This window comes from Antedon mediterranea, chromosome 1, assembly GCF_964355755.1.
Source record: "Antedon mediterranea chromosome 1, ecAntMedi1.1, whole genome shotgun sequence".
NCBI lineage: Eukaryota > Metazoa > Echinodermata > Crinoidea > Comatulida > Antedonidae > Antedon > Antedon mediterranea.
This window is the reverse complement of record NC_092670.1, coordinates 32,542,407-32,559,852: the sequence shown is the minus strand read 5'-3', so window position 1 is coordinate 32,559,852 and position 17,446 is coordinate 32,542,407. Positions and strand designations below refer to the sequence as shown.

General features: G+C 29.5%; 2 protein-coding genes across 5 annotated transcripts in view; both read right to left on the bottom strand.

The window, feature by feature from the left end:
- The window catches only part of LOC140063692 (reversion-inducing cysteine-rich protein with Kazal motifs-like), a 34,107-nt gene extending 23,165 nt beyond the window's left edge, over positions 1–10,942 (bottom strand). Inside the window, exons 1-3 of the mRNA XM_072110160.1 lie at positions 10,888–10,942; positions 6,284–6,358; positions 6,039–6,075 (exon numbers count right to left, since the gene is read on the bottom strand). Of these exons, the coding sequence (XP_071966261.1) occupies positions 6,039–6,075; positions 6,284–6,358 (112 nt within the window). The 5' untranslated portion in view covers positions 10,888–10,942. The remainder of the gene's footprint in view (positions 1–6,038; positions 6,076–6,283; positions 6,359–10,887) is intronic.
- Positions 10,943–12,886: 1,944 nt separating this feature from the next.
- The window catches only part of LOC140063690 (natural resistance-associated macrophage protein 2-like), an 82,055-nt gene continuing 77,495 nt past the window's right edge, over positions 12,887–17,446 (bottom strand). For all 4 annotated transcript variants that reach the window (XM_072110156.1, XM_072110155.1, XM_072110153.1 and 1 more), the window contains 3 exons: positions 16,470–16,626; positions 15,678–15,728; positions 12,887–15,140 (listed from right to left, as the gene is read on the bottom strand). In XM_072110156.1, coding sequence (XP_071966257.1) covers positions 15,057–15,140; positions 15,678–15,728; positions 16,470–16,626 — 292 coding nt within the window. In that variant the 3' untranslated portion in view covers positions 12,887–15,056. The remainder of the gene's footprint in view (positions 15,141–15,677; positions 15,729–16,469; positions 16,627–17,446) is intronic.

Sequence of the window (17,446 nt, the reverse complement as noted above, 5' to 3'; positions counted from 1 at the left end):
TGTATGTTGAATTTGTTCTGTAAGTTTGTTTTAAAAAACAAAAATGTTATTATCATGTGGAAGACCATTATGGCCAAAATCGGTTGAATAATTTATATTATGCTAAACAATATATGAAATTGGTTTATTTGAAAATATATGGAAGGCTACATATAGGCATCTGTCAAATCATCTTTTATTTAAAAGAAAAAAATACATAAGAATTTTGGTTTCAAAATGTATATTTAGAATACATTTAAACATAGGACTAGCACTTTTAACCTTTTTGGTTTGCAATTTATAATATTGTATACAATTGTACTCATGATATTTACAACCACAACATACAACTTTTGGAAGTACTTAAAAACCACAATAAACCATTTCATTATCAAGTTACATCGCCCCAAGCACTAATATTTGATTTTCTTTGTAAACAGCAAGGACCGCGGCACATCCGCACAATAGTGACAGATGATGCCTGGATCGTTGCGCTTTTCCCTGTAAATAGCTAAACCAATTAGAACACTATTGATCCACCATTATAGGCATATTAATTAAAGGTGTTAAAGGTAAGGTTATAAGAATAGGGACCTATGATATTGATATGTTGCGACACAAAGCTTGGTCATGTAATAGTTTATTGTAACTGTTATATGATATATCAAAGTATCACACAAAAAGCGGCATCAAAGGAACGCTACAATAACCAAGAAAAGAACTCCTATTAATTATGCTTTTAAGGGGTATGCGATCCAATGCCGTATGAAATGGATAAAATCAATAATGATTAATGAAACATAGAATTAAAATTGAATTGTACTGTATGTCCATATAAGGTTACAACATGGGAAACAGAACAGATTTGTTGTTCATAAACCAAGGATTCTCAATGGTTTTTTTAATTTGGACCTGATTCTAAAGGTAAAAAGGTAAAAAGGTATTCATATTTGTCCTCAAGCTCAACTGGAAACTGAGGAAATTCGGATTAGGCCCTCCACAGACCCACGGCAGCCAGCAGTGCAGCGCCTACCAGATCAGCACACCGGGAGACGATCCACTACCTTTTTTCGAATAGTGTACCAAGTTCTTTAACGTGCACTGTTAAGTACTCGGGACCAACGGCTTTACATCCCATCCGAAGGACGAGGCAATGAGAGTAAAGCATCTTGCCTAAGGATGCAATTAGTATGGTACAGATAACCTCGAACCCATGCCTATCACATGCTAGTCCGATATTACCATTACACCATCACTCTCCAGTATATACAGCACCCGCCGCGATTTCTAGACGGTCTCCCATCCAGAACGCAACCAACGCTTAACTTCGGTGATCTGACGACAACCGGTGTTTCAACGCAGTATGGCCGTATATATATAATTTAGAAACAATCTTGCAGACCAGATAAACTATTTCTAAATTAGAATAAGAATAACAAAATTTTAAACTTTAAATTTTGAAATTTTCCCCATTTTCATATTCATATGTGAAAAAATCCTAAATTCTAATAAGTGTAGCAACTTATTATTCACATGTCAAAATAACATTAATATTATTTGATAAAAAATTAGATAGAGTATTTTATATATAAGTAGATGTAACTATATATTCCTGGTTTCAGTTTAAAATTATTTTTTACAGGTAAATATTATCACAATAATATCTGAAATTCTAAAAATTATTCCAGTCTAAATGTTTTCATTAGTTTATTTTCTGTGATTTCATAATTTCATAAAATAAATAAATTAAATTAAATAAAATAAAATAAAATAAAATATCTGTTCTTGCAGTAACAAATATTTTATATATACCAGAAAATTATTTGTCTGTACTTTTTTTTAAAGGGGACACTGATCTTATATAGGTTCATATATCCAGTCTGAGGTGAATAAATCACACTCCGATCATGATTTAATAACTGTAGAGGTTAAGTGGAGACCAGAGATTAATGAAATCCAGAGATATTCTGCATCATAATCACTCCATTGGCCCTGGCATTATCACCTTCCCTATGCATGGCTTCTCCTCCTCCTGCTATGAGTTTGTTGAACTTTTTTTTTTGAAAGCACAAACATCTGTTTTCTTCAATTTTAACTTTGAAATATTATATTTCCTGTGAAATTTACAGAAGATCTAATTGTAATCATGATGAAGTTTGATCTACTGCAATGAGGATCGGCCTCCCGAATGAACATATAATGTACTTGTACATTTATGAACATTACAAAATTACCAGGGGCGGATCTAGGGCTTTGAAATAGGGGGGGGGAGGGGTACCTTTAAGAGCGAAGCGAGCAAACATTGACTGGGGACCGGCCGGTTGGAAATTTTGAAGTTCTATCGCATTACAGCCCATATACATATAAATCAAACCAAATATATATTATCAACAATATAAACATTATAACTTTCATAAGTAATGTGCAAAATATTGAGGGTTATGCAATATTAATTCCTTGGGGGATAATGGTTTATGGCTGTTTTTAAACTAATAACAAATCCTTGTATGTATATAATATATGCAAATGAATAATACATTTTGTTTTTATTAGTATTAAATATAGGACCTACAGTGAGATTAATTTACTCTATCAAAATAAGGAATGTATTGGTTGTAAATCATATTTCTATAATAAAGCCCTACTCTACCAGCATTTTTAAATTAATTATTTAATATTCTGTTATACATTCCAAGTGCATAAAGGAAAAACAAAATTCTAATTCTAAAATTTCAAATTATGCCCTATACAAACAATGACAACCAAATAAGGAATGTATTGTGAATTTGTTGTAAAGAGCTATAATTCCTATAATAAACCCCTACAAATTCAATGTTCCTACCTGCATTTTAAAATGAATTATTTAATATTTTGGTATAGATTCCACAGGCATGCAAGAATAACCAAAATTCAATGTTTGTCTAATTTTAATTATGCCCTTAAAAATTAAAAATAATCTACTATTATTATCTTAACATCAGACAATGTCTTGCTGTACATTATGTACCCATTCAAAGGATTTCATTTTTTCATTTTTCATTTCATAACATTTATTTACAAATTCTGTATATAAAAGGGATAATGCAATAAATAGGATCAGGAAACAAAGGAGATGCCAAAACCATGTCTTTTCAGATATTTGCATTCCATTGAACAATCTTACTTATCACACACTAATAAGGCTCAGTAGTGGTTTTAAACACAACTTAAATAAAGCACCAGAAAGCATTTAAACAGGAAAAGTCTTGATTCAAAAGCCTTTTGTGCACAAAAGTTAGAAAAAGGATTATGAATTATAATGATATAATAATTGTAATGTAAATGAGTATAGTTCTTCTTGCTATGCTCACATTTATAATTAGGCGTAATTCTTAATTATTAACCTGTTAACATCGTTTATTTTTAACTTCAAGTTTAATTAAAGAATTGATCAATATTTGCAGGAAACAAATCTATTTTTAATACAATAAGGTAAGCCTACCCAAATAAATAGTCCTTAGTGCTATGACCACATATTGATTAACAGAATCCACATGTCTTAACTACACCATGATTGCTACGCAGTTGGACTCGGTTGGAGCTCAAATTAAGTTACCAGCGAAAGAGCTAGAGTCGTACCACAGACAAATTGCCTAACCCGAGGCGTTCCTGAGAGGGGTTCATCATACTAGCTATCTAGGCCTGTAACTCAACACCCGACAACCGTGTCGTTTTATGTATCTGACTGTTCAAGAAGCTATTATACCCATGCCGAGTTTTCACTTTCTGTACATACGAAAATAAAAAGCGCATAGTCAATTTCCATCAAAAATACTTCATCTTTCCTTGACAATTTAGTTGATGTCATAATAAAATTGATGTCAATATTATTTCCTATTCTTCTTCAGATAAAAGAAATCAGGTGATAGATATATTTCATAATTTAACTAGAAATTATGATCAAAATCACCCACTTAACAAAAAATGAAATAAATTTATAATAACATTAATTTCATGGTCCAGAATAATTCTCATTAAAAACATATTGCAGTTCTATAAAGAATTACCTTTCTAGAATTTTTAAAGAATAAACAAATTATGTATTGAACAGTGCCATAACATTCATAATATTATATTGGACACCATACATTCCAAGCTCAGCACAGACTCAACTTTTGGCAAAACTGTTTTCAACTTGATTTTAGGTATAGATTATGACACACGTAACTAAAGTTTTTCTTAATGCATGCAAATCGCTATTTTCCAACATTGCTTGTTGGGAAAAAGCGTTTAAAGTTACATTTTACGTGCTCATGCGAAAAACTACAAAAAAAGCTTCTAAACTAAAAAGATATGCATACAAATGCTCACTTTTAAATTGAAAAATCTAAAATCAAAGGAAAATAATTGCGAAAAAATTACAATGCTGAATACAGTATTATTTGCTTATTTCAATATTCTCATCCACAACCACTGACAATTAGGAGGCCTACTAAACAGAACTTTAAATCATTATCTAGAGTTTAGTGTTGAGGGAATAATAAAACTAGTAAAAGAATGCATCACTAGGGAGTCAAATCTAAAATTCAATCAGGAAAAAGACCTCTAGGCTAACCAAAAACCATGTGCTACTCACTGGTAGCACATAAACAACAAAAATCAGTGGTTGTGGTTTATCAAATGTACTTTTATTTAGGCCTAGAACCTGTTTCAAGGCAATGAAACAAGTGTAAGAATAATTGCTTTCATTTTGCTTGGCAAAAGCATATTTCATAACTGGTTTAGTGGTGTTTTGTAGGCCTATACATGTTGGAATGCCATTTCACCATTTTTATGTAGAACAGAGTTGTTTGACTTTGGATATAAAAAAACACAAACTCATTTATAAGCTACCATACATGCTCTTTTCGCTATCGGAGTTAAATATAGTCAATCGGTTTAAATTGTTGTATGTAGTGGTACTGTATAACGCTTAATTGGATGCACTTTTGAAATTTAGTTACATCAGTTTGATTACACAAGCAAGCTCCATTAGATGTATTCTTAACATTAGTGCATGTTAACAGTAACAGTCCAGTGTTATTATTTCAAACATTTATTTGGTAATAAATGTGTTTATTAAAAACTGTTCAGTGTGCCTGTCAGCAGTGTCTGTGACTGTACATCAACAAAATTCTTTTCTTTTCATAGAAATATATAATATATAATATAATAATTTAATTAAAGTAATAATAACGGACCATCAAATAACACTGAAAGTATAGGAACAGTAATTATTACTTTTATTATTTACTACATACATTTATTTCCCTAAAATCCTAACTGTTTTGTTTACAACTGGCAGACAACAAGCTGTCAACCACTTAGTTGTATTTAGAATTCTACTCTAAGACAGGTGCCATACAGTTAAATATTCTGCACTTTGATGTAAATTATCGATCAGTCTACTGAACAGAATGAATCTATTTGCAACATCTTGCTTTAGTATTTATTCAATAACAATGTTATTACCATCAATATACCTAAACACTCAAAATCTCTTTAAACTGCATGAATCAATAAGTCTTTCAAATTGTGTCAATTAAACACTAGAAGCATAGGGTCAAACAATACCCAATTTGAATGATAGGGTCATTAGGTTATTGGGCTAATAGCTCCCCTTTCTCTTTTAACAGGAACTGCAAGTAAGCCACATGTTGTTACTCTTAATCCCTATCCAAAAAAGAAACAGCTCTCCTAAAGGAAAAACTAAAGTGTTGTATAAACAAATAGTAGTTTTAACAATTTGTTGTATGGGACTTCCTTCTTCCACAGTTGTATGCAAGTCACCATTGTGACTGTTTGTTTGAGGATTTATGGGGATCCTGGCAAGCAGTTCAGGGGCCTACAAGTTGTTGGGAGGAGAGGTGGTTTGCAAAAAAATGATATACAGGAGGCTTACTATGAAAAATAAACCATTTAAAAACACTATTTATTAAAGTTTTATGTTTAACAAGTTTTGTTTGGACAATTAAAAATAAAATAATGAATAAATGGGGAGAATATTTTAGCAAGTTCAAAAATTGATAAAATTCACCTACCTGGAGCAGAGTTGTTGACGCACGTCCAGAATTGTGTCTGTAAAATAATAATGTTTTTTATTTGGTACAGAAATATTGGTATACTGTACATTCAAATATGCATATCCACCCCTAACACCCACCCTCTTTACTTAAAGTCAAAATTTACAATGTAGAAATCTATATTAAAATACAGATCTCTACACTGCAAACAAAAATAATTATTATTATTTAATTATTAAACTTATTGTACAAAACATACATACCAGTGAAGGTGGACAATTATTGTTTAAATTTCCCACATGTTGTCTCCTACCAGCTGAGGTAGATTCAAGCACCATCTGAAAATATAAGGATATTTATTCCATATTAATGATTAGCCTAATAAATGTGATTTATTGATATTATATTATGCTGAAACTTTCTAATTGAGTTCCTGGGTACAGGTAAAGATGTCTTTTTTGTTGGAGAGATTTAGAATAAACTACATTTTTATTAAAATTACATGGAGTAATTTTTACTTTGATTCTAGATATTTCATGTGAGAAATGAAGTGATTAAACACTAAAACAAGTCATTTTCTATCCTAACATTAAACATTCACCAAAAAATCATTGATACAACATTGAAAATCTTTAACTTTCTTTTATCATCTACTGTATCTGGTGTAATCTGAAACAAAATGATGCCCTTTGGTGAAATAATCAACCAATCACAGTGAATCATTTTCCTAACAGCTTTTTCAATTAGTTCATTTTAGAAAACAGTATCAAAATTCAATATGTGTATGTTCAGATCCTGTGGCCAAAAGGAAACTTGTTTTGTGACTTTAGAATTTAGTTTATTTTTACCAGGGCATATTTAATTTCACGGTGGCCACATTACAGTGTAATTTGAACATTAATTGGTAGAAAATGTATCTTTCTTGAGTGTAATACTAATAGTTGATACAGCAAAGAAGAACTGAAAAATACACATCCCGTGTCTATGTTTGCTTTATATATACCAAAAGTTAAGACTAAAACTTAAAAGAGCAAAGAAATTCATCACCAACTTTGGAGTTTTCCACCAATGGTAGAGCATAATATTTCAGTGCTCACTTTTCCCATATTAATTGTATGGCTGACAATTATGTATAGATTTTATAAAATATTTTCAACTAACTTTTTTATAAAATGTTTTTAACTTTTTATTGATTTCTTTGTAATTTGTATTGTACTGTATATTGTTATATTCAATTGACTCAACAATGTATTCATTTTAAAAACTGATTCATCATTCATCATATTATAATCTTCTATTTAACTCATATTGTAATATCCATATCACCATTAATTGATTGAAATTGTGATACCATAAATTGAAAAATTAACAAAATATTAAAAACATCTAAAAGCGAGTACAATTTTTTTTTTTGCTATATTTCCAATTTTTTTAAAAATCTTAAAATCTGTAAAACTGACAATGAAAATCATTAAATTTACCATCAAAAGCACATAATCGCGCAACTGTTAATTAAAGGATTGTTATTAATAATACAGTCTGTCGATAGAGAAATGTACTATACATAATACTAGTTAAATATCATCATTTCTTTCGCAAAAAAAATTGCGCATAAAATTCCTCCACATTAAGCAATTTTTGTATGAAATATTTCTTGTTTTAACTTTATATTATATTTTCAATTTTTTAACAATCATATTTAATCACTAAATAGTTCAAAATTAATAAAACGTTTTTAAAATATGACATACTGTACTGTATTTCAATTTAATGTCTGTAATATAAATCAAATGAATAATTTAAATTTTTTCCTATTCTTTATTTTTATCAATGAATACTACCAGTATTCAAATTCGAACATCTCAATTAATTTGTAAACCTTGATGAAAAACACCTTAGGTAACATTTTCTGAGTACGGTAGGAATGTTAACTACATCAACTTGTACATCCTATGTTGTTGCCTTTGAAAACCAGCAGAGTCCATTATGAATGTTGTTGAAAGATGTTTAGGAATGACATAATAGGACAAAGACCTCAATGGACTGTTGAACTTCATGTCTAAAAGTACAATGATTTAGACCAGAATGCAATACATACTATGGACATATTTGTATTTTGGGTGGGGTACACTGGGCCACTCACTCAGCCTAAATTAGGTGCTCTATCCATTCCAACAAACATTGTACCACAAAAGGTTAGTTTTTGCATACAAAATATTCCCCAATGGTTTAAAAATAACGATAAATTCTACCATCAAAACAAAAATTATTCTTAAAATGCCTTTTTATATAATATAAAAAATATAGATTTAATAAAATTCTCAATTGGCATTATTATAATTCCCCAAATGTGACATGTGACTGAGAGACTCAAAATAACCCATGAGAAAAAATCAACACAGAAAGGTCAATTTACCAACATGTACATCACATTTTTTTTATTATAAAAATACACAAACTGAAATTGCCAACAAAAGTAAATGTTCATGTGTGCAGAACATAAAAAAAGGTTTATAGGCTGAAATAGATCAGAAAATAGGAAAATTGGCTTTTGGGTTTTTTCTTATTTAAAAGTGCATTCCTTCTTATAGCTTCTATATGATTTTACATTATTAAACTTGACATAAAACTGACAGATTTCTATTTTTATCAATAATAGCATCTGACACTTGAATAAGTGCAGGGGAAATAAGATCTATTCACTACACAATTTTATTAAATTCTTTGGAAAGTAGATCTCATAGTGTAAATCAAATTAACTTCGATTAGGTAGGGGAGAAATTTCCCAAAGCCATTACCTTCGTGAAATTAGGCAAATTACAGGCAGACTGTGAGCATTAGTCGGTGTCTTTGTTTGCTCCCTGGTTCCAACATAGCAATGACGTTGAAACGTGCAAACATGAATAGTGGGGTTGATTGCACGACAATTACGACCGGTATTTGAATAGTAAGAACAAATTAAGACATACAATTATAACGCGTCAAGTTAATGAATTTGGAATTGCTGTGAATTAACTTGTCAATTTTCAAATTAATATGCTAATAATTTCTGGAAAATTGCTATGTTGTAAGATTGTGGATATTTCAAATTACAGATACAAATTCAAAGACAGTTTATTATTCGTTATTTTTCTAGCTTTTAGACTTAAAAAAATTTTAAAAATGATGATGTAATAAATACTTGCTATTGTGGAAAGATTTAGTTGTTCGGTTCCTATATAAAAAAAGAAGTAAATGTTTTTTTGCATATCTATGTAGGTGCTAAAGTCAAACAGTATGAGACGGAGCTATAGCAAATTAAACATATTGCTCAAGTACACAGTCAGACAGAATTAATGAAGGCGGGATACAAAATTGACCAAAAAAGGTGAGTGGGATAGTGAAAAATAAAGACTTGCAGAATCACCTGTCCAATGGGCAACATCATAAAAATCAGTAGACCAATGAAGGATAATTTCTACTAGCCAGCATCTTTTTACTTTTGAAAAGAAAATGGAAATTAATTAGTTTTTCCAAAAAAAAAACAAATTAACAAAAAAGTTGGGCAGGTTAACAATGTTTGTGGAAACCAAATTTTAGACATTGCTTGCCCGAAGGACAACCTAAATGTTAAAAAGTTGAGATCCCTGGAATAATGGTACGTCAGAGGATCTGTTTCTGTTGAATAAGTTTGAACAAATTAACTATATTTTTAAGAGGAAAAATTTAAAATATTATGGTAACACCGGTAAAAAATATTGGTGTGTATGAACTTTCAGATGCAAAAAAATGATAAAACAAAGTATTTTATAGCAAAGAAATGTAACCAAAACTAAACTAAACAGTTTTCTTTCATAAGTATAAACAAAACAAGAATCAAATTCAAGGCCTCAATTGTAAGTAAGGAAGTCTGCCTGGTTCTGAAACAACAACAATGTGTTTATGTGTTTTTAATTGTTTTAAATTCAGTTGTTGAAGAGTGATTTATGAAGCTATAAAATACATGGACTACTTTATCTAAATGCTTGTTAACACAGATTATCAGGTTTAAATCAGTTATCAGTCAAATAAAGGAAATAATTAATGACCATTTAAAAAGCTTGTTGTCAAATACAGAAAGGTAAATGTTTATTTAGCCAGGAGTATTAACTTTAGCTTATGTTAAATAATGTTACTTTCTGTTTGAAAATAGTCATAAAATACTAAAACGTTCTTATTGTTTGTGGATTTTACAATACCATACACTCTTGGCCTAATATAATATGCCTGGTTTTTGAGAATATCTGGTATTCCAAATGTTAAAACGGAATTTGAGACTTTTGCACCAGTCTAGTATTAAGACTAGAGTTTCTGAATTTTTTTCTATAGAGTACCGTTATTTTATCAATTGAAATTAACATGGCCTACAGCTTTAGTTACAGTTATCAATCAAGAGAGCTGTTGGTGTTCTAATTAATTCTAATGTTGTTTTTAAATAAAAATACAGTTGATAGATGTTTAGAAAACATTTTGTTGAAATTGTTAAAATAGATTTATTTAAATTAATAATATATATCTAAAGTACTGTTTAAGAGTTTCAGTTTCACATTTGTTATTTTTATTATTTATTATATTTATATTATTATTTATCGTAACTTAAGCTTTGAATTTTTCTTCTTTTTCTTTATATTACATTAAATTAATTATTTCAACATATGCCATATTTTATAATTCATAATAATAAGAATATTTCATGGTGTTTTTGTTGCTTTGATTAGTTTATTTTAACTAAATCTTATCACCTTTTGTCAATGATGATTATGTTTAGGCCCTATGTTGTTTTTGTTGGCAATAAAGGAAAGTATATATCTTTAATTTTTAAAAGTTTAAATTTGAATATTTCACTTACCAAATCACAAGCATATTGACAGGAAGGATAGCTCCTTATTTTATGGCAACAAGTAGGATCTGTTAGAAAAATGAAATTAAAACAATATTTTAAATGCACATATTGTTCTGTTTTAAAAGGTTGTCACATTAATGATAGAAAAGATCACAGACAATTTGTAATATTAATAAGATAAATCAGACAATTACTAAAAATTGCGTGCATATGATTTTATGTAGTTCCAAGATTAAAACACCGGAAAGTCATATTTTTAAACACAATTGTCACAGTGCAAATAGCCAAGTACTCAAAGTCGTGAAGTTTTCGGTTAGTTTAAACTTTACAACCAGGTTAGTTTTATCAAGATGAAAATCATGCAAACAGCAATATGAATACCGGTATATCCATCCATTTGTTTTGTTCTGCAGTGTCTCATTTGATGATTTTGATGAAAATGCACTAAAAATTGAGAAAGTTAGCTGGGTTGTACAACTAATTGTTCTAAAAATAAATATATAATTAAACTCCTACCTTGTGAATAAACTTCCAGAATGACTAAAAGAAAGGCACATATAATAATCCTCATTTTGAAAGTTAGACATTTAAAAGCACCCACATCATCTTGTAGTACTCAAATGAATAAGTTTACCAACTTGTCAGAAACTGGAGTGGAGTCACTCAAGCTTGACGCCTGAACATAGATTGACCTTTTGGCTCTTTGTGTTATTGCACACCACCCTCTGTTCCAGGTGACCGAACTTCTAATATCAAACATATTTTTATTCCACCATAGAATATAATATAAATAATACTGTAGTATAATAATAAAACTAAATGGCAATAGGAAGCATTTGGTACTATATTCAGTATTTTTTTAGAATAATTTGTTTGATACTTTCAAATTGACCTTATAAGGAAAATAACTTTGTAGGCACTGGATAAGACATGTTATATAGGCCTACTTATGGTAATAAAGCTTTTAAAATGAATAATTCAACACTCCCTTCCCAAGTCTTCACCCATACCACCAGATGCTATACCTACAAGAACATGTTCTGACTTAAGATATTCTAGACTAGCAAACTTTACCAAACTCTTTTTCAAACTCCAAGTTTGCCACTGTTTGGAGAAGTTTGTCTGAACTCCCTGTAACTGGATGATGTCATTTTGTCCATCTGGAATATCACATGATCACAAAGACCGATTCTCTGAGTTTAAAAAACCCCAAACCTCAGCAAACTAGTTTGTCAAAGAAGGTGCACAGCCTAACTTCTGCAAACCATTTTCTGCAATTTGCTGAAGTTTGTCAACTGGCCTATACTAACAGAATTTGGAAAAAATGTCTTGCCTCACTCAGGAGTTTGCTAGTGTAGACTGCTGTTTAACTAACAACTTTAGACTGTGTCGAAAAATGTTCTCAGATACATATAATATACAAATCCATAGGTTTTAAATATTGTGTCGGAACAAATGTAAAATTAATTACAATACAATGAAAGATTTCCACTAAAACTAAATCACTCTGTTATTGTATTCACTACTGTTGAAGATAAATCTGGAAAAAATAAAATTAATATTTCTCATACAAAGAAGATTAATTTTTTTTTTTTAAATCAGATCAAAAAGAAGTCAATTTATTAATTGATAAAATTACAAAGTTTCACAAACTATAGAGGGCAGTATTTTAAAATATACAGTAGTTACTAATCTATACCTCCATGCAGGGAGTTCCCTGCTCCATGCTTTAATAAAAGAATCTTTAGCACAGGTTTGATAACATGTGTCTTCTCACAATGGATTCCTTACCATTTAATTAAGTACTCACAGACATGATACATAAAGTAATTTCAATTTTTTTTCGAATGGAACTAAGTAATGATTTTCATTATCATGGACAATTTATGTCACTAAAAAGTGGTTGAGAAAAAAACAACAAACACTCTTTAACAATCTTCAAAATTAGTATATCAAATGTTTTGAACAAAAGAAGCAATAGACTTATATTAAAATACATAAGTTTATCATTTATTTGATCATTTATGTAAACCCAACAAACTAGTTTAAACATTAGCGTACACAAATTAGTACTAACAAATATAGACCTTTCCAAATGTGACCAATAAGATCACCAATCATGGTTATTTAAGTTTTATAGACACTACTGTATAATGTAATTATCTATTGCTATTATATATACAGTAAAGCTTTCTATGTTACCACAGTATTCATATGCATCTAAATCTGATTATATAATTTGCATATTATTTGCATATCATGAGGTCATTATTGCCAAATGGTAAATAAAAAATAAATCAATTCAAATTGAAAATAATTTTTGAGTACCGTACATATTGTTTTGTTGTGAAATCATTTTAGAATTGTATGGCTCTCAAAATTGTGCCCTAATATAAAAATGCATATTTGATTGAAATCCCAATATTTTTGCACTTATTAAGAAAAATAATTAATTAAAAAAATTAATTTAAAATAAACATAATATTTCCAAGCTAAAGAACAATACAAAATCTTCAAAGCAACATTTGTTGTGATGAGTTGAGTGATCCTCATTTGTACTAATATTATCATGTTAGCAGTGATAATACTTCTGCATCTGTGCATACAGTAACAAGTATATTTATACTTAAATAAATACTTTAAATGTGTAATATCTCCAAAACATAAAAAATAACAATGAAATTGTTAAAATGAACAAAACCTGTTGTCTGAAAATGAGCTTCTGCTAATTTTCTTTGTTTAAATTATTACTTTCATTCAAGTAAATGAGTTTTTTCCAATTTTTTATCAAAGTTATTAACTATTAAGTGACATTAAAATGGCTTACTCAACGAAAAAACAGTAGAAAAACCAGACAAAAACATGAGAATACACAAACCAACAGTGTTGTACTTTATAAAGAATACAAAATAAAACTGCATGTTGCAATAAACACAGTACGTAATTTGGTTGATACATTACTATTTGAAAAATAAACAGAGAACCATACTATCATAAAGATGAAATAAAAATAAATATACATGGGACATTTACAGTTAAAATAAATATAACATAATACTGTAGATATTATAAAAATAAAGTTGAAAAGGTACAACATATACATATTTTAAATAACACTCTTAATTCTAATACAAAACACGGAAACTGTTAATGCTGACCTAAAGCATATCATAGCATAGTCAGCATTATTTTTTTCCCCAGCATGTTAAGGTAGAATTATTATTTATTATTATACATCAACCAATCACATTTCATTTTTAGCATGTGGTTTAAATAACAATACTATAGTATCATGTCGTAAATTAAAAAGTGTGCTACATTTCCTCTTCTCTACTAATATGCATGGATTGGACAAACCTACAAAATGAGTAATGAAATTTGTTGCTTCGAACCGTTGATGGCACATAGAGTAATGCACTGCTATTATTGAGAGCGAAAAGGTACATTACAGTTATTTCACTTTTAAAATGATTATGAACATGCCTATTCACATTTCTGTTGGAAAAGAACAGAGTGCAGTTCAGGCATAGCAAACGCAATCTAGGGTTTAGACCAAGGCAATCTAACAACAGGATGTTGTGCTCCGGATCAAAAGATTTTTCTGTGGCTGCAACACGACTAGTTCACCACAGAGAATATGTATATATATATAAACTTTATTTAGACACGAGATTGATGTGCAGTACAACTCGTTCAATCAATATTGATTGTTTTTACACAAGTTCGTGATACTGTATTACAAAACAAAAAAAATCAACACCATATAAATACAACAGAAACGAAAAAAATTGAAATTGAAAAGAAACAAAATTACAGCAGAATCCCAATCCACAGTACATTTGTCGCAGCCAGACATAAGATCAAAGGACTGTTACGAGTTCATATCTTGGTAAAGCGATCTCAGTATCCTGTTGTTAGATTGCCTTAACAAAGAAACATCTTTTAAATATTAATTATAAGGCACTTCAATTTCAATTTTATATGAAATGTAATTAAGCATACAGAAAATATAAAACAATTTTCAAAAACAATAAAACAACCATGATTTTAATTAAATTTTACATTCATTGATCCTTGCCTATTTATCAACAATATATAACAAACTATATTTTTACACCTTTGGTGAAACGTGGAGAAAAAGATACATCATCTAAAATGCCACCCTGAGATAACTCTCATTTGCTTATTGCCAAATCAATGTCATCGTTCCCATTTATAAACCTTGATTCTATTTCATACGGTGGAGATGATTTAACCCACTGAAAGAGAAATAAGACAATTAATAATCATAACATTTTTTTTTATTTAGGGTAATAGGTACATTTGAATTGACAATATATATTAAATTAATTAATGATCTAAAGCACTGTCTACACTATCAAACTTTATGTATCAAAAAAATGTGATGTGCCCATATATGGACATTATGATGTCATATCACTACCATGTTTGGGCATATCACTACCATGTTTGGGCATATCACTACCATGTTTGGGCATATCGCTACCATGTTTGGGCATATCGCTACCATGTTTGGGCATATCGCTACCATATTTGGGCACATCACACTTTTCTGTCACATAAAGTTTGATAGTGTACACAGAGCTTTATTAACATAACACTACAATCACTAATATCATCCCAATGATAAACTTTATTATTTATTAATAAACATTAATTTTCTTGTTTATGTTTAAAATGCAATATCAAAGAGAGATATTAACAATGAAAATACAGTTACATGGTCAACTTTACCAAAGTATAAATTTTAAAATAAATACAATTTTAATACTTACTGGTATACGATTGGCATATGGCACACCAAGGGCTACAAGACAAATTGATGCCTACAAAAATAAAATACATTTGGTTTAACAGAGGAGATATAGTAAAAAGATGAGAATGAAAAGATTACAGTAGGAGAAGGAAGGAGAAGAGAACAAGAATGTATATAAAAGGAGAAAATAAAGAAATAAGCAGAAAATGAAAATATATAAGCAGTGAAAGATGTGAATAAGGGGGAAAAGGAGAAAGGAAAAAGTAAGAGAAAAGAATACAAGAGAAGATGGAAAAGAGGAAGATTGAGGAAGAGAAAAAGAAATATCAAAGACAACTAGAACGGCACTTTGAGAGAACAATAGAACAGCAAAGCCAAAAACAAACTGGTGAATTTGAAAAGAAATAGTTTTGAAATTATGTTTTAAAATTACAAATCACAAATTATAACTCTTGCCTCTTGTACAAAAATGAAGTCTTTTGGACAAGTAGACAAAAAAGAAAATGCAATTTCAGTTTACTTGTTACTGTAAAGACTGCTTGCCGGCTTTTGACAATTTGTCTCCTATCTTTTAACACTAGCAGGTCTGAAAATAATACTAAAAAGTGGTCCAGAATTGGGACTCTGGTCCGGATTGCCTCCAAAATTTAATGGAGTGGTCCTTGCAATAACTTTTTGAGTAATCTTGCTAACAAACAGACAAACACATGCAATCGACAACATATACATCCTTGGTGGAGGTAAATGAGAAGCAGGAAAAAGACGAAGAAAAGGATATGTAAGAGTAGACGTTAACAAAATGAATACTTACCAAATACCCAATGTAAACAAGATATAAAACCAGAACAATTCCTATGAAGGTATACAATGCCCAATGTGATGGTAACTCAGGGATGTATGTAAAAACAAAGAACATGTTTATTGCTATGACAACCACTGCTAAAATCCCACAAATTACCTTGTTTACTCTGTAGGCAAAGAAAAATGTTTAATTAACTCTTGTTTATGAATTGACTATCTTGTTTGTTGAAGGTTTGCATGGCGAAATCAATATTTTGATAGATAGTTTGCAGTTTGCGTATGCATTGATTCAGGAGTGAGAATGCAGAGAATCCAGGAAACTGGAGAAAATAAACGAAATTGGGTGGGACTATTGTGAAAGCTAAAAAACAATAGCAATGTTTAAAGTGGGACGGATTCAAACTAGCAATAGGAGAACATTGTATCTTATGAACAATGGTGAATACTTTTGTGTACAATAAGCCAACCTTTGATCCTATGAAATTGTTTTAGAAAGAAGGTTTTGAGAACCAAAAGTAGAATGAACTATCTATTGTACACATTTTTTTTTTTATTTATTTATTTATTACGGTATATATAAAATTACAAAAACAATAGCACATAGCTAATAACGTTTGTATTACAATAAAAAATATTGAAATGAAATCTATAAAAACTACAATAATAAATTCGGAATATACAATTACAAAATTTCACAATTATTCACTAAAATTTAAAATATTAAGAATCTTAAAATATATACACAATTTTGGAAAATACAATTGCACTTTTATTTAAAAAAAAACGAAAAATTTACATTATAATATACTAAAGTAAAACCTATCTGCACTGTTCTTTATTTGATTATTATTATTATTATTATTATCTTTTAGTATAGGTGGCAACATTGCACAATTATTCACTAAAATATTCACAACATTAAAAATCTACAAAAATATATTAAATTTCGGAAAATAAAAGTTTACAGTGTATATTAATATTAAACGT